The sequence below is a fragment of the Sinocyclocheilus anshuiensis genome, unplaced genomic scaffold, assembly GCF_001515605.1.
Source record: "Sinocyclocheilus anshuiensis isolate Anshui unplaced genomic scaffold, SAMN03320099.WGS_v1.1 scaffold199, whole genome shotgun sequence".
Lineage (NCBI taxonomy): Eukaryota > Metazoa > Chordata > Actinopteri > Cypriniformes > Cyprinidae > Sinocyclocheilus > Sinocyclocheilus anshuiensis.
The window spans coordinates 2228353-2248042 of record NW_015552582.1 but is presented as its reverse complement, the minus strand read 5'-3'; the positions used below and the strand labels follow the sequence as shown (position 1 = coordinate 2248042).

General features: G+C 36.6%; 3 protein-coding genes across 6 annotated transcripts in view; all 3 read left to right on the top strand.

The window, feature by feature from the left end:
• serac1 (serine active site containing 1) overlaps positions 1-9162 on the top strand; it is a 10250-nt gene extending 1088 nt beyond the window's left edge. Inside the window, exons 2-16 of the mRNA XM_016456285.1 lie at positions 660-696; positions 892-1034; positions 1470-1559; positions 2847-2978; positions 3184-3305; positions 3390-3518; positions 4206-4319; positions 4531-4693; positions 4786-4936; positions 5432-5573; positions 7200-7300; positions 7403-7500; positions 7867-8049; positions 8169-8312; positions 8428-9162. Coding sequence (XP_016311771.1) covers positions 660-696; positions 892-1034; positions 1470-1559; positions 2847-2978; positions 3184-3305; positions 3390-3518; positions 4206-4319; positions 4531-4693; positions 4786-4936; positions 5432-5573; positions 7200-7300; positions 7403-7500; positions 7867-8049; positions 8169-8312; positions 8428-8561 — 1883 coding nt within the window. The 3' untranslated portion in view covers positions 8562-9162. The remainder of the gene's footprint in view (positions 1-659; positions 697-891; positions 1035-1469; positions 1560-2846; positions 2979-3183; positions 3306-3389; positions 3519-4205; positions 4320-4530; positions 4694-4785; positions 4937-5431; positions 5574-7199; positions 7301-7402; positions 7501-7866; positions 8050-8168; positions 8313-8427) is intronic.
• Positions 9163-9628: 466 nt separating this feature from the next.
• Positions 9629-10946, top strand: LOC107665362 (general transcription factor IIH subunit 5). 4 transcript variants are annotated; one of them, XM_016456210.1, is made up of 3 exons: positions 9629-9709; positions 9957-10042; positions 10459-10946. In XM_016456210.1, exons 2-3 carry the CDS (start codon positions 10008-10010, stop codon positions 10637-10639), a joined length of 216 nt encoding a protein of 71 aa, XP_016311696.1. In that variant the 5' UTR covers positions 9629-9709; positions 9957-10007; the 3' UTR covers positions 10640-10946. The 4 variants fall into 4 exon arrangements, with proteins under 4 accessions (XP_016311696.1, XP_016311695.1, XP_016311694.1 ...); XM_016456209.1 differs by having other exon boundaries at positions 9663-9775; positions 9965-10042; XM_016456208.1 differs by having other exon boundaries at positions 9664-9775.
• A 1040-nt stretch (positions 10947-11986) lies between these two features.
• Positions 11987-19690, top strand: part of LOC107665359 (macoilin-like) — a 9856-nt gene continuing 2152 nt past the window's right edge. The window contains exons 1-9 of the mRNA XM_016456205.1: positions 11987-12214; positions 13496-13637; positions 13840-13966; positions 14146-14269; positions 14391-14560; positions 14782-15211; positions 15348-15506; positions 17694-17864; positions 18101-18227. Of these exons, the coding sequence (XP_016311691.1) occupies positions 12138-12214; positions 13496-13637; positions 13840-13966; positions 14146-14269; positions 14391-14560; positions 14782-15211; positions 15348-15506; positions 17694-17864; positions 18101-18227 (1527 nt within the window). The 5' untranslated portion in view covers positions 11987-12137. The remainder of the gene's footprint in view (positions 12215-13495; positions 13638-13839; positions 13967-14145; positions 14270-14390; positions 14561-14781; positions 15212-15347; positions 15507-17693; positions 17865-18100; positions 18228-19690) is intronic.

Here is a 19690-nt window from a genome sequence, read left to right as displayed (position 1 = left end):
AACCAAAAAAATAAAAGAAAATTATTCTTTTTTTTTTTTTTTTTTAGCAAGGATGCATTAAAAGTGACAGTTAAAACGTACTGTATAATGTTACAAAAGATTTCTGTTCCAACTAACTTTGTTCTTTCTATTCACCAGAGAATCGTGAAAAATGTCACGGTTTCCACAAAAATATTAAGCAGCACAATTGTTTTTAATATTGATAATATTGAGCACCAAATCAGCATATTAGAATGATTTCTCAAGGGTCATGTGACACTGAAGACTGGTGTAATGACTGCTGAAAATTCAGCTTTGCCATCACACAAATAAATTACATTTGAAAATATATTCTAATAGAAAGCGGTTATTTTAAATTCACAATATTATTGTTTTTACTGTACTATATTTTTTGATCAAATAAATGCAGCCTGGTTGAGCACAGGAGACTTTAACATTAAATGAAATTTAAAAAAATTTAATAATAATAATTAAAAAAAATTAATAAATAATCATACTGATCCCAAACTTTTTCAAAATCTATGTATTTTTTGTGCTACTACATTCGTATGTGTCCTTATATAGTTTATACTTCATTTGTTTAGATAAATTGACAGACTTATTCTGAATGCTTAACTGAATAATCTGAATGCTGGTCTTCATCTCTTTTTTGTCTTTAGGAAAAATAGCAAAAGTGACAGGAGCAATAGTATTGGGGTAGGTTTATTATTTGTGCTGTTTTGCATTTATTAAACAAGCCATCAACAAAATTATATAATACAATATCATACAGCACAAACAGAGAGAATGTCAGTGGAAGCAGCTGTTAAAATAAAAGTGATATATCTTTTAAGCCTGGTTTGTTACCCTTCCCAGAAACATATTCTGACTCTATCAAGTTTGCTTACACAGAGGCTGTGTTTTCATCACATACGAGATGGTTACTCTGAACCAGGCCATCACTATCGACACCAGTGCAATACTTCAGGAGAAGCACAAGTCCTACATCTACTTGACTCACACCACTAATAGAGAACAGGAGAGCCTTGCCTCTGGTACATTCTTGAAGGTTTAACACTTGTGTGTGTGTTTGTGCTTGAGAGAGTGTGTAAATATCAGTGAGCCAAAAGATTCATTTGCATTGCATTTACATTTATTCCTCAAAAGCAACTTGCAAATAAGGAATACTATACCATAAACGATTTATCCTAAAAGTGTTAGTAACTTGAGAACGACGCTTTGAAACAGCACTAAAAGAATAGTACATAGAGTTATTTGGCCAGACATCAGTGCATAAATTGTCAAGTTTTTGCATGGGCTTTGTATTTATGTCTCAGATTAGATTAGATTAGATTTTTTATAGGATATTTTAGATGTATTGTTTGATATTTTGCACAATTAGATATTAAAACAGCCCATTCATTTATTATGTTTTACAGTTAATCTAGGAATTTATAGATTGTCCACAACAGACATTATTCCTTTTCCAGGCTTCACTCTCAAGACCAGGAAGGAACTTCATAAAGCAGCTAGAAAGTTTCTTGAAATTTCATCAAGAGTTCTTCTTCACCCATTGGATGGTGAGTAGTTTCATCTCTGTTTGATGGCATTGAAAAGTCTTGGAGCTTGTTTTAAAATACTGAAAATAAATATTTGTTGACAGTAGGCACTATGTGAAACAAACAGCATAGTTATAATAAAGGACATGCTTAGAAAAACCACTTGGGGACAGTATGGTTTATTGCATAACTTGACAGTATTTTTGACCTAGATGTCACCTGTAGCTGCACAAAGAGGAACTGACATGGAATGTTGTTCTGTTTTAAATAGGGCAGGTATCTTACTGTCTGTTCTTCTTACGCATAATGTGGAATCTATTTTTTTAATCGCAGCATACTTGGCACCAGGTTTGAAGCTGAAGAGTAGTTTATAATATACACTACTGTTGAAAAGTTTGGGGTCAGTTTTTTTTTTTTTTTAGAAATTAATACCTTTATTTAGGAAGCATGGATTAAATTGATCAAAAGTGACTGTGAAGACAGTTATAATGTTACAAAAGGTTTATATTTCAAATAAATTCTGAATCCTGAAAAATATGATTTCCACAAAAATATTAAGCAGCACAACTGTTTTCAAATGGAGTAATAGCTGCTGAAAATTCAGTCATTCTTTTTTTTTTTAAATAGAAAACAGTTCTTTAAGTTGTAGTTATATTTCTGTTTTGTATGACTATTGTTGATCAAATAAATGCAGCCTTGGTGAAATTCTTTAAAAAACATTAATTTGTTAAACATTAATCTTACTGACTCTAAACTTGAATGATAGTGTAAATTTAGAATAAAAAGTTTAGCAGAGTGAGCCACAGCAGTAGACTGATAGACTATAGAAAAATGTGTATAGAGTGATGATCAGAAGTCCTGTACTCCCTCCATGTTGAACTGAAGGCATCTGTTTCTATTTGACTTTTGCCACAAAAAAAACTCTTCGTAACAACTTTTCATATCATAGACTTCATATTAATTTTAACATAATTTTCGTTAGACTGGCCCCATCCATCACTGCTTTTAAAACCTATCTAAGAAATATCTAATCTCCCTGGCTTTTATCATTACTTAAGTTATGTTATTTTGGGACTCTTCTCTTGTATTAAGTTGATTGTCTATTGCTTGTTTATTTTGTTTTTCTCAATCATTTCTCTATCTTGTTCCCTTTTAATTCGGTGGTATATTTTTATTCATTGTACAGCACGTTGCTAAACCTCGGTTGTGTTTAAATGTGCTCTATAAATAAACATTGATAATTTCTAGTATGTCTCTGTGTTTGCAATGATGTGAAATAAGCAGGTGTTGATGTTTGTTTTTAATCAGAGCATCTCAGTCATCTAGACGCAGACCCTCATGAATGTGCGCTATGGGTGCTGCTGAAGAAAACCTGCTCTGCCGACCGAGCTGTGAGACAGCAGGCGGTGCAGGAACTGGCCCAGAATCACCACTGGCAGGGTGAGAGATGGCAGCACACTTCAGTCTTATTCAAACTTTCCTCATTATTATAAAATGTCAAGATTTACTGACTTTACTGAAAACTCATGTTGTTCTTGCTCAGCAAAACCTATTTCTATTGCGCAGACCCCTTTGCCCACCAGAGAATAAGCACATCACTATAACTCTGTGAGCTCTGAATGGTCTTTTGTCCTGTCCATCACAGATTACCAGTACCAGACTGCAGCACAGGTGATAGATCAGCGCACAGCTGTGGCTCTCGCCCGCATACCTAACGTGGACCTGCGCTTCTTTCTCCCTCCTCCTCCACTGCCGCACACTGAAGATGTGGGTAGATATTGTTCAGACAATAGCCAAATTGAATTGCTGTGTAATGTCAGTTACTTGTGCTAATGTTTTGTGCGTGTACAGGATATATCAATAGAAGATGGGCTTAGACAGTTACTGGCATCTCTGCCCCAGTCGGAGGTGGATCAGTGTGTGCAGTACTTCACCTCTCTGGCACTAAGAGAGAGCAGCCAATCACTAGCCTCTCAACGGGTGAGACATACACACACTAAAGCTATAGAGTGCAAAAGTTGAGTTCCAGAAATAAAAATTATTTTCTTTTTCTTCATAGTTTGTTTAACAATAACTTAAAAATCTTCAAAAAATAAATAAATACCTACTATGAGCTACAAGGTTGTTAATCAATGGAATATGCTTCTGTTGAGGTCATCTGCCCAACTTATTTTTCAACTTATTTATTTATTATTAATTTATTTATTTTAAATAATCATTCAGCACAGAATTCCTGGTGAAAAATTGCATTACCCATGATTCTGCAGAGAAATCTCCACCAATTAGAAAATCAAAACAAACAAATCATGCCAAAAGAACACTTTAGCGCCCACCCACTCCTATGAAGCACTGCAAATAGCATCACTGATTCTGAATAACAAATAATGTAAAATAATCCCTACGCTCTCAAACTACCTAAATATTTGTGTGTGTGTGTGTGTGTGTGTATATTATATATATCCTTCAGAAATTATTCTTTCGAATACTGTTTTGCTTCAAATCAAAGTTTGTAATGTAACAAGTCATTTTTAAAATCCCTATGGGGAAAACGCTTGAAATCAAGAATGCTGAAAAAGTGTATGGGCACTATTGTACTTCATTTAATCACATTTATATCCATATAAAAGTGCCACTGTGTTAGCTGTGCATTTTGGTCTGTGATTCTAGGGAGGGCTATGGTGTTTTGGAGGAAATGGGTTGCCCTATGCCCAAAGTCTGACTTCCACCCCCTCTGAGAAGGTGGAGACGTTCTGCCTGCAGGCCCTGGTGCAGCACTCAAAGGTGAAGATTTACAAACTCTGCAAAGTGACATGTATTTGTGTAGCAAGGAAGTAAGCAATGATCAAAGAAGACAGGATGCTTGGGTGTGTTGAGTGAGGTTTTGTTGATATTCTTGATGTGTACCTTCAGTTGATCAGTTTTAATCAAGAATTTGTTCATTGTTGGTAATAAACGAATCCATTCAAAGCATTTGAGTGTTCTTTGTTCACAGGTCCACAGTCATTGTGATCACATTGTTGCTAATGGAGGACTGCAGCTCTTGCAAAGAGTCTACCAGCTTCGCAGAGACTCTCCAAAAATTCAGCGCAACATTGTGCGAATTATTGGAAATCTCGCCCTGAATGAGAGCTTGCACACAGCCATAGTACAGTCAGGTTAGCATTGTACTTTAGAATAACTGATTCATTAATTAGATTTTGTGTTGAAAAAGAGTAGTTCTTTATTCTCTTTTGTGGTTGACCTTTAGGTTGGGTGTCTGTCCTGGCTGAGATGATCCGGTCACCATACATCATGCAGGCATCTCATGCTGCCCGTGCTTTAGCCAATTTGGACAGAGAAGCTGTACGACAGAAGTACCAGGATGGTGTTTACATATTGCACCCACAATGCCGCACAAAGTATGCATGCTTATTTGAACTTCCTCTTATGCTCACCAAGTCTTCATTTATTTGATCAAAAATACAGTAAAACCGTAATTTTCTGAAATATTTAAAATAAAAATTTTTTTTGTAATATATATTTTCAAATGTAATTTATTCCTGTGATGGCAAAGCAGAATTTTCAGCAGCCATTACTCCAGTCTTCAGTGCCACATGATCCTTAAGAAATCATTCTGATACGCTGATTTGCTGCTCCAGGAACCTCTTATTATCAGTGTTCAAAACAATTGGGCTGCTTAATATTTTTGGGGAAACCGTGGTACATTTTTACTTTAGATTCTTTGATGAATAGAAAGTTTAAAAGAACAGCATTTATTTTAAATAGAAATCTGTTAAAGACATTATAAATGTCTTTACTCATTTTTGATCCATTTAATGTATCTTTGCCAAATATGTCGGAAAATGTCTTTTGTTTAGTGAGGATTAATCATGTTTTCCATTCTTTATATTAAGCCAGCCAATCAAAGCTGATGTTCTCTTCGTGCACGGCCTCTTGGGAGCAGCTTTTAAAACATGGCGTCAAAAGGATCTTGACGTGAAGGATGATGACAAGGTGGAAGGGGTTCCAGAGGACTACACTGAATGCTGGCCCAAGGTCAGATTTTTTTTTGTGTATGGGCACTATTGTACTTCATTTAATCACATTTATATCCATATAAAAGTGCCACTGTGTTAGCTGTGCATTTTGGTCTGTGATTCTAGGGAGGGCTATGGTGTTTTGGAGGAAATGGGTTGCCCTATGCCCAAAGTCTGACTTCCACCCCCTCTGAGAAGGTGGAGACGTTCTGCCTGCAGGCCCTGGTGCAGCACTCAAAGGTGAAGATTTACAAACTCTGCAAAGTGACATGTATTTGTGTAGCAAGGAAGTAAGCAATGATCAAAGAAGACAGGATGCTTGGGTGTGTTGAGTGAGGTTTTGTTGATATTCTTGATGTGTACCTTCAGTTGATCAGTTTTAATCAAGAATTTGTTCATTGTTGGTAATAAACGAATCCATTCAAAGCATTTGAGTGTTCTTTGTTCACAGGTCCACAGTCATTGTGATCACATTGTTGCTAATGGAGGACTGCAGCTCTTGCAAAGAGTCTACCAGCTTCGCAGAGACTCTCCAAAAATTCAGCGCAACATTGTGCGAATTATTGGAAATCTCGCCCTGAATGAGAGCTTGCACACAGCCATAGTACAGTCAGGTTAGCATTGTACTTTAGAATAACTGATTCATTAATTAGATTTTGTGTTGAAAAAGAGTAGTTCTTTATTCTCTTTTGTGGTTGACCTTTAGGTTGGGTGTCTGTCCTGGCTGAGATGATCCGGTCACCATACATCATGCAGGCATCTCATGCTGCCCGTGCTTTAGCCAATTTGGACAGAGAAGCTGTACGACAGAAGTACCAGGATGGTGTTTACATATTGCACCCACAATGCCGCACAAAGTATGCATGCTTATTTGAACTTCCTCTTATGCTCACCAAGTCTGCATTTATTTGATCAAAAATACAGTAAAACCGTAATTTTCTGAAATATTTAAAATAAAAATTTTTTTTGTAATATATATTTTCAAATGTAATTTATTCCTGTGATGGCAAAGCAGAATTTTCAGCAGCCATTACTCCAGTCTTCAGTGCCACATGATCCTTAAGAAATCATTCTGATACGCTGATTTGCTGCTCCAGGAACCTCTTATTATCAGTGTTCAAAACAATTGGGCTGCTTAATATTTTTGGGGAAACCGTGGTACATTTTTACTTTAGATTCTTTGATGAATAGAAAGTTTAAAAGAACAGCATTTATTTTAAATAGAAATCTGTTAAAGACATTATAAATGTCTTTACTCATTTTTGATCCATTTAATGTATCTTTGCCAAATATGTCGGAAAATGTCTTTTGTTTAGTGAGGATTAATCATGTTTTCCATTCTTTATATTAAGCCAGCCAATCAAAGCTGATGTTCTCTTCGTGCACGGCCTCTTGGGAGCAGCTTTTAAAACATGGCGTCAAAAGGATCTTGACGTGAAGGATGATGACAAGGTGGAAGGGGTTCCAGAGGACTACACTGAATGCTGGCCCAAGGTCAGATTATTTTTTTTTTTTAAAGCTTATGAGTAAATTCACAGTTACCCAAATACAATGGCATTACAGGGCCTCAGAGCTATTCTGAAAGTCTGAGCGAAGTCTAAAGTCAGCAATTCAACTTTTTTTTTTGTTGTTGTATTTTCCACAGTCGTGGTTGGCTGCAGACTGTCCAAACCTCAGAATCCTGTCGGTTGAGTATGACACCCATTTAAGTGATTGGAAGGCAAAGTGTCCTGCTGAAAACCAAAGGTAAACAGTCAATTTTCAGTGATGTGCATTCCTAAATTATCTGATTAACACAATGTAGCATACCTGATATCCATGTTTTTCTTTGCTTTTTGTGCTATGCAGGAAGTCCTTGGCCTACAGGAGTCAGGAACTGCTGAGGAAATTGAAGGATGCAGGTGTAGGGGAAAGGCCTGTGGTCTGGGTAGCCCACAGTATGGGAGGTTAGTCCATGGTGGGTCTTAGAATAACCAGCACCCAACTATGAGAGTAATTTTCTAAATCGTCCTACGTCATATTTGTGTACCTGTCTGAATTATTTGCAATACAGTAATTTCTTACAAATCATAGTGCAATTGCTATTGAACTGATAAACATATTACAATTTATATTGTGACTGCTTATATATAACAGAACTAAAATTACATTTTCAACAGGGAGTTTAATATTAATTTTAGAGGTTTAATTATCTCACAAGGCCATATTGTGATTTCAGTATTTTAATAAATTGTGCAGCCCTGTTTGTAGCTAAAAAAGCCAAGTAATTTGAAGACTGTTAGAGTAACTCTTAATCATAACTTGTGTCACAGGTTTACTTGTGAAAAAGATGCTCTTAGATGCCTCTAAAGATCCTGATCTCAGTCCGCTGATCAAGAACACGAAGGGAATTCTGTTCTACAGTGTTCCTCATCACGGCACGTTTATGGCAGGGTATTCTGTAAATGTCCGATATCTCCTTTTTCCCTCCATTGAAGTAAAAGAACTATGTAGAGGTATAATGTGATTTCTTTTTTCCCCCTAAATATTAATATATTAATTTCTCCTGATAAGATTAAGATTGATCCTCAATCTCATATACACATCATTTTTCTGTTCATCTGTTTCAACTCAGACTCTCCAGCGTTATGGGACTTGAATGAAAATTTCCTGAACATTACAAAGGAACAAGAGTTCAAGGTCCTTAGCTTTGCAGAAACTCTGCCAACCTCCATTGGGCCGATGCTCAAAATATTGGTAGTTCCATCTCAGTCAGCAGGTAGGTCAGAATAATTGAACAACAAGCAGCATCATGATGTATCGTTCTTACATAAAAATGGGCAGTTTTGGGTACCTGGTATCGGAAAACATAAATTCTCCTTTTTCTCTTTCAGATCTGTGTATTGGGGACCTCATCCAGGTGGACGTTGATCACCTCAACATCTGCAAGCCAGAAAAAAAGGACTCATTTCTCTATAAACGTACTTTACAGTTTATTCAAGATGCTCTTAGAGGACAGAGAATTTAGTAAACCCTAAAGTTCACACTCCAAAACCGGTCTCTTGCCATTTCATTTCATTGCCTCTTGAGGATTCAACCATTACATTCTAAAGGATAGTGTTAACTATGAATGAAAGGAAGTTCTAAAATTGCATCTGGATTTTTCTTTTCATGTTTTTTAATTCTTGCCAATATGCATATGCTTTTTGTTAAAACCTCTGAGTTTAACTTTTAATGCCCACTTCACCGTTGCCTTTTACTGTATTTCATTTCAGTCATTTGGAATGAGCACTTTTTTGACATTTATTTTAACTGGAAGCTATAACAAATAGAAATGAGTATCAGGTTTATTATATTTAAAATGTCAATCATTTATAGAAAGTCAGTTTTATTTACATAATTTATTTTTCTTTGAAGAAACTGAAAACTAGCCTTTTTTCTTAACTCACCAGCCTTCTTTGTATCCCTACCTCAGACACACAGATTGGTACTGATGTCGGCTGTAATTTGCCACTATTTTTGTACTAATGGATTAATTGTAGTACTTGCATAGGACCATTCTACTTTTATATTAATGCTGAGTATGTACAAGACACAATTATTGCCAAATCTTTATCACACGTAATAAAGATGTGTATCCTAACTTTATATTCCATTTAAATCATGTACTTTTACTATACAGGTGCATCTCAATAAATTAGAATGCAGTTCTTCTTCTCCTTAGCCCAGGTAAGACGCCTCTGACGTTGTCTGTGGTTCAGGAGTGGCTTAACAAGAGGAATATGACAACTGTAGCCAAATTCCTTGACACGTCTGTGTGTGGTGGTTCTTGATGCCTTGACCCCAGCCTCAGTCCATTCCTTGTGAAGTTCATTCAAATTCTGAGATAGTGAATTGGTGGGTTTTTGTTAAATGTGAGCCAAAATCATCACAATTAAAAGAACCAAAGACTTAAACTACTTCAGTCTGTGTGCATTGAATTTATTTAATACACGAGTTTCACAATTTGAGTTGAATTACTGAAATGAACTTTTCCACGACATTCTAATTTATTGAGATGCACCTGTACTGCAGCGTTTTCTTTTCAGAGCAACAGTGCGCTTCAGGCCAGCAGAGCGCAGTAGAGCGCACAGATCAAACTTTAGTCAGTTAGTAGAGGAAGACCATTTTTAGTAGGTAGGTGGTGGACACTTGGATTAAAACAAATTGACAATTGATCGATAAACACAATAAAAAAATCATGTAAGAGTGATTTATTTTCATTTTCGTGAAACTGCTGGTTTCTAGCTTTATAGGATTTGCGTATATATGTTTGGAGATACGTACAGTATGTGGAACGTTTGTAACGATTGCAAACATTCACGGTAACCTGCTAACTTGTTGTTATTATTTCTAATGTTCAGAACAATTTTGCCTTTTGTAGATACTTAGGCTTTAACCGAAGAACCAGAAGTGTTAACCCATCCCGTCCAAAATGGTTAATGTCTTAAAAGGAGTTCTCGTTGAATGGTAAGTTTTACATACAAATATTTAAAGGGGCATTCAGTATATTTTCTCTGATTAAAATTTTTAAACTTACAAATGAACATGATTTTTTTTTTTTAATCTATGTGAAATCATATACACTTAAAGAAGATGAAGAGATCAGTAGTCAAAAGCCGTTTTATTTTACATGGAGCTGGTTGCCACATGGGTGACCAACAGAACCATTCTCTTGATCTTGGAACCGCTTATTACATACTGGCTTGTGGAAACAATTAAAAAATAATCGTGGTTTGAATAATCATGTTTTGAAAGAGAACAAAACGTTTAACAAAAGAAGAAGTTTAAAAGTAAAAAACAATTAAAAATTCTGAGTGCACTTAAAATAAAGTCATGCTGCAGTGCGTCATCATTTATGATTCTCCTTTTAAAATATCAACCAGTGACCCAGCTATGAAGCAATTTCTTCTATATCTGGACGAGACATCGGCATTGGGGAAGAAATTTATCATCCAGGATTTGGACGACACACACGTTTTCATCCTAGCTGAAGTTGTGCAGATTCTCCAGGAGCGAGTAGGTGAACTGATGGACCAGAATTCATTCCCCATCACCCAGAAATAAATGTCTGAATCGGACAGCAGACCCTACAATCTGTGGGAGCAGATGGATGTGGAGATTCTTTCAGCACAATTGCACAAACAGATGTAACTGAAATGTATAGACGACTGGGTACCAAGATGATGCCTGTTATCCTTGGTTTAGTTTGTTGCATACACTTTTCATCTGAGAGAATTATAATTTTCAAGTTCTTTATGTTGCATATGTTTCAAAGACAGCTGCTTGAATCTTTGCTGTGTTCTGACAGTATGGTCAATGAAATGTGTTTTGCGTGGAAAATGGCAGTAGCTGCAGAAAGAAACAATAAATTAAGTTGGAAAAAAATTTCCAACACTTCAGAATTGTATACAAACTGAAAGCAGATGGTTGATGACAGTGTGATTTATATACATGCATAATATACAAGCATCAAATAAAAAACCTTTAAAAAACATAAATGTTCTCAAAATGTCCTTCATTTATTTCCTGGATACATTGTAATTGGTCTTAAAAATTTGAAGACTGCTGTATTGATAGGTGCCTGTTTGTAAAATTCCAAGCTCTCTTTTCTGTTTATTCTCTTTCTAGTGAAAACCAGCTCAAGCCACCTGCACAAGGGTATGATAGGGCATTTAGACAATTGAGATGTGTCTGTAATCAGAATATTGGTGAAAGACTTTATTTACCTTGTGGAGTGAGAAGAAGCCGCAAAATCAAAATAGTGAACAGCATTATATTTCCAAAATGTCTTGATTAAGGAAGGGAAAGTGGTGCGGTGAACTCTTGGAACTACCTATGAGTTCACCTAGTAAAACTGACTGGCTTTACAACACCACTATCTAAACATATCTAAACAAATATTGTTGTTTCCCAAGAAGACCATCATGTAGAAGTAAGAGGAAGTGTTATTTTGCGTCAGACATGCAGCTTTGTAGTGTTACATACAGTTTATTTTGTTACTTAACACTACGGCTATGATATAGATCTATCTATCTATCTAATTCAAATTTGCATTATTGGCATGACTGTAACTAATACTATATTGCAAAATAGAAGAATGCATTATAACACTGCGGCTGATATAGGTATATCTATCTGTCTGTCTGTCCGTCCGTCCTCTCCATTGTGAGCCTAATCAAAGCAAAGCAAATAGAGATGCAGCTGTTTATTATTTAAAATAGTTCACTATAAAATGGGCAGCCTCACTAACAGACTTTTATATATATATATAATGTTGATTTTGGTTTGTGAACTCGCGATTATACCGCATCTATCTATCACTGGCCAGTGGCCGCGATGTCTTTGCAACATTTCTGAGTCCCTTGTTGTCCAGACAGCGCAGATGTACTTCCACGCACCTCATCTTGGCGCTTGGTTGTGTGTGAAGTTCTCGAGCGTGCGCACATCCACCTCCACTAACGCACAAAGCGCTTCTGCTCAGGTTACTGTAAATGAGACCTCCAGTCTTACTACAATTACCTGTTTAATGGACTAAATAGCCAGGGGGACCAGAAGCCATAATATGAAGAAACGCTACATGGATATAGGCAGGCTACGGAAAATGAAAAAGATTAAACTCACAGAGAAGATTTCCGAAAGGTATGACTCCGCGCGCTGCTTTGTTGTTTGGTTATTGCTCTTATTCGTTTTCACCTGAACGGCTCGCGCTTGGCTATTCATAGCGCGCTGAACGGATTGACGCAAACAATAAACAAACAGCATCTCCTGATATGATGACAAATCGGGGCTTAATTCAGAGCTAATGCTCGCTGTGATTTAATGGATGCATACAAGGCCGAATCTATAACATTTCTTGTAAAAACAGTGCAGCGGGCCATGTTGATAACAAAAATATCCTCCGATTGAATTTAGCGCTGCATATTAAGAAATGCTACAGTATTTTACTTATTTCATGCTCTGGTATTAGTAAACCTAGCTATTATCAATGTTATTTGATGCAGCGTCAGCTTACATAGTCATGTTATTTCTTAATGATAATACGATGTCTGAAAAACAGACTGTCTGAAAACAGACAAACTGACAAGGCCCTCTGACTAGACAATATGCGCGCAGGAATGTCGTTTATGTAATACATTTTTCTCAGGGTTTATTTTGCTGTACAATATGCCTTATATTATGCCTATTTTTCAATTAATATAATATTTAATAGGATTCAGAGCTGTGTTCGTAAGTTGTTGGTGCATTTTCAATTTTATCAGGTTCGCTGATTCCAGACTACTGTTTCTAGGGAGGTAAACACACAACATGGTACTCTTAACTAACACCGTCTCTTATTTAGTGTAGTGATCTGGACAATAGCCTGCTGTGTTTACATGCTTTATAGTGAAATGAACGTGCGCAGATTTCTCCTGAAACGGTTTCTTGTTCTTTAAATAGCCATGGCAACACTGTAGATTCGACGTTTAGGTGCTGATGCAGAAGATGAAATGTTGCCATGGTTACCAAACACAAAGGGATGTGGAAGGCAGAAAGCCCGAACAAAGGAATGGAGCACAATAGACTGTGCGACCAAAACATGGATTGTAACGTCTTCAAGAGCTTATTTTCTGTGCCTTTACATATCACATATATGCTGGTTCCGTTTTCCTTTGAAATACAGAAAAACAATTTTTGTCTTTCTGTCAACATGAAGTCTAAACAGAGAACGCGCGTTTTGTAGTTGAACAAGGACTTCCGTTTTGACTGATTTGAAAAATGCATTTTTATAATTTTTTATATTTATCAAATTTGTATATTATTTTTCCTACTCAATTAAAAATAATTCACATTAATTCAAATAACACCCTGTATCTGTAACACGATTTTTTTCTTTAAAAAATAAATTCTAATGGTAAGTCATTTTAAATGTCCTGTTTTCAGCGCTTACTCTGTTCTGAAGTTCATGATCGTCTGGATGCTGGTGCTGTTAGCTGACTTTATTCTGGAGTTCAGACTAGAATACCTGTGGCCATGTTGGCTCTTTCTAGGGACCGTCTACACCACATTCCACTGTCATGGACTGGTAGGCAATGTTCTGCTCTGCAAATGCAACTGTATTGTTTACTTTTAAACTGATAACAAAACCTGATCTAATTACAAATACATTTTCTTGTTCCATTTTATTTTTTATTTATATTATGTTGTGTTCCTGCATTTATTCGAATTTCAAATTACCATTTAAAAAATAGATATTAAACAAACTAACCTCTGCTTTTCTTTAACAGGCCATCTGTGCGGTTTTTGTGTGTGCGGCATTTACCCTGGACTTATTCTGTTTGATTTTTGTACCCTTGCACTGGCTGTTTTTTGCAGCCAGCACATATGTCTTACTCAACTATATGTGGCATACAGGTGAGCCCTATAATCAAATTGCCATTTCATTAACACTTACAGAGTCATTGTGCCCCTGGAAGTATTATATAAACATTATATACGTTTATTTACACATACATAGTGTGCATAGTATGTCAGTTAAATACAATGTGTTACTTTCCATTTTATACACACATTATTTATTTATTTATTTGCAGAAAAGGGAATCTGTATGTCATCTGTGACATTATGGATACTCTTAGTGTATATGGAGGCCTCTCTACGGTTGCGGGACCTGAAAAGCCCTCATGCAAATCTGTCCCATCTATTTGCTGCACACTGGTAGGTTTTGATTGGCAATTTATTTTAGAGCTGAATGTAATATGGGGTTTTAAATAAACAACCATTTTACCAGCAGTGTTTCATACTGTAATTTAACACATGGTATAATTATTTCTTCCAGCATTGGTTATCCACTAGTGTATATGGGATTTGATGCAACATGCTACTTCTCCAGTATGTTTAAGCTGCGCACTCAGAAATCAGTTCAGAGTGAGAATGACCTCCACATGGATCTCCTGCATCAATCCCTACCTCCTTCCATGCACCTGTATCCAAAATTGTGGGTGGAAGGTATGTATAATTTCTTTTACAGTACCATATAATATGTAGCTATTTTTAAGATGACTTTCTAAAAAGTTCAACAGTTTAAAATTGTTTAATATTTCTCAAAAAATCATGACACATAATTTGCAATTCAATTTAGTAATCTAATCTAATTTAAATTATGAAGTACAAAAAAAAAAAGTCATAAAGCTCACAAATGTAAAATTGTGACAAATGTCTTTGTACAGATCCCAAATATAAGGTGGCCAAATCTAGGCCGACACAATACCAGTGTCCATCCAATTCCATCACCTCAGAGGACAAACAAAACATGGAAGACTGCCTTCAAATCCACAGACTTCCTGCGAGACCCGAAAGAGAGGCAAATCCACAAACCCCAGGACCCAAGCACCGTGGAGGGGAACTTCATTTGGGCTCTACATCCATGCTAGAAATGCCTGAAAACCTACCTCAGGAGGATCAGAGCAGCAAAGCTCAAAGACCCTCCAAGAGCTCCTTGCCTAAAGTGCATCGAGGTTCAGTGAATATCCCTAACAGCAAAGGGGAGAAGAGGCAGAAAGCCCCCAAAGCCATCAACACAATAGGGGACTCTGCTGAAAGGTGCTCGTCAAACATCTCACCAAGTCCTCCGAACCCACATGCTGAGCAGATGCTGAAGTATGTTTGTGTTATTTCATTTCTGTATGTACTGATTTAGCTCTAAATTCATATGTTTGCAAAAGTGTAATGGACTGTGGAAGACGGTTAATGAATTTCATGTACATTTACACTGTGATCTCCATCTGCTCCACAGGCTGGAACAAGAAATGAGGAAGCTGAAGGGAGAGCTGCAGGTGAGCAGACAGAGCGAGCAGGAGCTGCGCAGTCACATTTGTAATCTGACCAACAGTGAACACAGTCTGCGCCCTGAAGTCTCTCTGCTCAGACATGCAAATGAACTGCTGCAAAACAAGTGAGTCCTCTGATCTCTTCCTGCTGGTCTTGGCATTAGTGCTCTGGGTTGATGTTAGGTCATGCTGCTTGATGTTTGACTGATGTTTGCATTTAAATATCAAACATATAGGTGGTTCTTACAAACGGTTGGCAGTGTTTTGGATGTTATATGATAACACTAACACTTTAATAGTTTTTACCATGGCTTTTATGTATAGACTGTATTGTTTGACCTTTTGTCTCTTAAACTATGCAAACCCATCATAAAAGTATTATTTATCATTTTAATCACTATTATAATCTAGTAAATGCAAAAATTATTAAAATATTTATTGTGTAAAAATATTTATATTTACAGCCGTCCCACCATTTCCATCACAACCACCAAATTTCGTCCCATTAAAGTTTTTTCCCCCCTCAAAAGTTAGTGTTTACCATAGAAATGAAGAAGAATCAAGGTAAACAAAGGAAAAAATATCTCAAATAAATAAACAGAATATTTTGTGCGGTATTTCCAATCAAGCTTATGAAAAAAGTGTACAACATATTATTTGTGTGTATTTAGGATACATATGAAATTACACAGTGCCCTAATTGTGCATAGTTGCATACACCCAAATATGAAGTTACACTCATACACTATCGTTCTATTTATCCATCAAGAACTCAAGAAATTAAAACTTTAATTCAGCAAGGATTCATTTAGTTGATCAAAAGAGACAGCAAAGACATTTATAATTCTACGAAAAAATCTATTTCAAACAAATGCTGTTCTTTTGAATTTAATTCTATAAAACAAATTTCAGTTTTGACAAAAATATTAAGCAGCACAACTGTTTTTAAAGGGGGCATAACACACACAGTTTCACCCAATCTCATGTTAATCTTGAGTACCTATAGAGTAGTACTGCATCCTTCATATCTCCAAAAAGTCTTTAGTTTTATCATATTTATGAAAGAAAGATACAGCTTTACGATTCTCTCCAAATATTTTACTCTATCGCTTTGTTTTAAGCAACAGGGGCGTTCCGGGGCTCGAAATTCGCAGGGTAGGAGGTGGTAGTGATGCTGGGTGCAACTAAAAAGGTGCCATTGTCCGGTGAGGTCCGGTTGGGGAGTTACGGAACGATCTCATATCGCATAATCTTTTTAACTGTTTATCTCCTGAACTGCATCTTTCTTTACCCCGCTATTCAGCGCCAATCCCGCCATGCAGTCAATTTCACTGGTTAAGGTTAGGGTCAGGTGTGGGGTAGGTTTAGGGGTTAGCATTTTTTGTAGCATAGTGTAGGAAATCAACACTTTAATTGACACAACCAATAAAATCTTTAGAATCAGCTGTGGGGTTGAGTTTGCACTGAAGTGGATTGGGGGGAAAAATTGCGCATGCGTGTCATGTGCCTGTCTGTCAATGGGAGGAAGCCACGCCCTATTTTGGAGCTCCCACCCAATCCAGCGTCGAACTGGGCCTTGTTTATAAAACGTTCGTCAACAAACACACTTGTGAAACTCTGTTGCTGCGCCGGAAAAACAAACTGTATCCACTGTCTACATAACGCTGGGTTCTTTAGGAAGCTGAACAATGTTATCTTTCCCTTACAACCAAAAACACGCTTCTTTGGATTGGAGACATTCTTCCCTAGCAAGTCCCGTGCAGCGCTGCCGCCGGATGAAGGCATTGATGGGCGTGATCTCGCTCTTGCTCTGGTTGATGCGTGCGCGGCCCGTTCTTCCGGGAGAAATGCCCATATAAGGAGTTCCTCCCTTGTGTACGTCATTAAGAGCCACGATCGAATAAAACTCTCCGAAACTTGTACGAACCCGGAAGTAAGATTTTTGGCACAGAAATACGTCCAAATTGTTTTTTGAAACTTTGTCCATGCTTAGCATGAGAATCCAACTCTTTAACAGTGTAAATAACTCCTTGAGCAGCAAATCAGCATATTAAAATTATTTCTGAAGGATCATTCGACACTGAAGACTGGTGTAATGGCTGCTGAAAATTCAGCTTTGCTATAATAGGAATAAACTGAAAAATAAATGCAGCATTGCTGAACATAAGAGACTTCTTTCAACAACATTAAAAAATCTCTTAAATGGTAGTGTATACATTACAAACTATGAAAGTTCATGCTTTTTGAACTGTAAGAGTAAGTGCAACTTGACAAAATCTAACACTGTTCTTTTAAATTGCTCTGCTGTGCAGGATTCAGTGTCTTACAAAATCCAGACAGAAGGACAAACAAAACTGTTCCTTGCTGGAAAAGAAAATCAGAATGGAAACAGAGGCTCAAGTTGCAGTAGAAAAACAACTCGCAGAAGTCAGAGCCCAAAAATGTGATGAAGCAACAATTTTACTTCGAAGTGCATCATTCAGGTAATTGTATTAATAAAGCAATAGTGCAAACACATTCAAATGCATACCTACATTGATCTTGTCAATGTTTAGAATTTTAGTTTTCCATCACTGATGATGCTTAATCTGTGTCTTTGAGGCTAGGTCTAAATGTCGTGCTTTTTAATTATGGTTATAATTGGCAGTAGAATTCTCAATGCAAAATAGCAATGACAAAATAAACCTGTAAAATGTTGTATTTTTTCCATCCACTATAGGCAAGAACACAGTGAAACTCAAATGTTGAGGAAAAAAGCTAAAGATCTAGACTCAGAGTACAAACAACTACAGCTGGAATATCAGGAGAAAGAAAATCGAATGATAGCTCTAGAGAATGAAGTGGAGGTAAAGAACGTGGTGCATTGAATAGTTGTGATGTGCTGGATGTTCGTGGTTCATATTTTTATATTTTTCATGTTATGACACATGTGGATCCGGTAGCTTGCTGTCTGTGGTGTTCAGCCTGTGGCTGTTTTTTCTTTTTCTTTTTGGTGTGGGTGAATGTTTCTGTGCCGAATGCTGATTCTGTGTTTTTTTTTCTTCGTTATTTCTTGTTCCTCGCCCAGTTTAAATGCTGTTATTACAATCTGCTACATAAACCATGCCAAAACAGAAACCAAATCTTTCAGAAACTATTGTGCAACCTGAGAATTTTTGTATCATTATGAATTTAAAATCAGTCAAGTTTTGAACAGTTTTCTCTTTCATTGGAAAGCATTTCCATTTTTTTTTTTTTGGAACTGACAAAGTAATGCAAGTATGTCCCAAGAGAATTAAACTCTGCTTGGACACATATATTTATTCAACTAAATTTGTGTACACAAAATTAGGTAATTATTTAAAAAAATAATAGACTCTCTGTATTTTTTTTAATAGCTGGCCATCAAAAATTTACAACAGTATATTATGCTTTAATGACTCCTTAAGATGAAAACAAACATTTAAATAAACTGTATGTAAGTTTTTTTACCTTGAAATGTCTGTTCTGGGAGTTTGGTGAGTGGATACGAAATTCCGCCGAAAAGGATGGATTACTTTACGACAGTAACAAATGAACATGTAAGGCTATAATTATGACAGTGAATTTCACCCACTTAATGGTAGTGGGCTCCAAACTGGGAAAATACACAAAACTACATACAGATGCTTTAAAGATGAAGTGTGTAATTTCTTTGCCTCTAGTAGCAACCAAAGGAATTGCAAAAATAATAAATAATAAATCCCTGGGTACTATATCAAATGCCAATGAGTTGGATGCCCAAATGTCCAGAATATATTAAATAGTTTGTGGGGGAAAAAAACCTGAATAACATACTGCATTCACAGAAATTCTTAAAGGGGTCATATGATGCTGCTAAAAAGAACATTATTTTGTGTATTTGGTGTAATGAAATGTGTTTATGCTGTTTAATGTTCAAAAAACATTATTTTCCACATACTGTACATTATTGTTTCTCCTCTATGCCCCGCCTTTCTGAAACATGTCGATTTTTACAAAGCTCATCGGTCTGAAAAAGCGAGGTGTTCTCTGATTGGCCAGCTATCCAGTGCGTTGGGATTGGCCGAATACCTCAAGCATGTGACGGAAATGTTACGCCCCTACCATTATACTGTGATGCCCTGTCAGGCCGAAGCGACGAGACAAAAACCTTAAAAGCCATTATAAACGAGGCATTTGTTGCATCCAGTGGGGACATAATTACGGATTATAATGACTTATACTGTCTTTTTACGCGTTGCGTTGCATCGTGCCGCGTAAACATAAAACCATGTCTGCATTTGTGATCGGAGAAATGACAAACAACAAG

What these genes read in the sequence shown, in the direction of transcription:
- LOC107665362 (XM_016456210.1), top strand. Translation starts at nt 10,008, where the DNA reads ATGGTTAATGTCTTAAAAGGAGTTCTCGTTGAATG. An exon ending in AAAGGAGTTCTCGTTGAATG is followed by an intron (nt 10,043 to 10,458) that starts GTAAGTTTTACA and finishes AATATCAACCAG; the next exon opens with TGACCCAGCTATGAAGCAAT.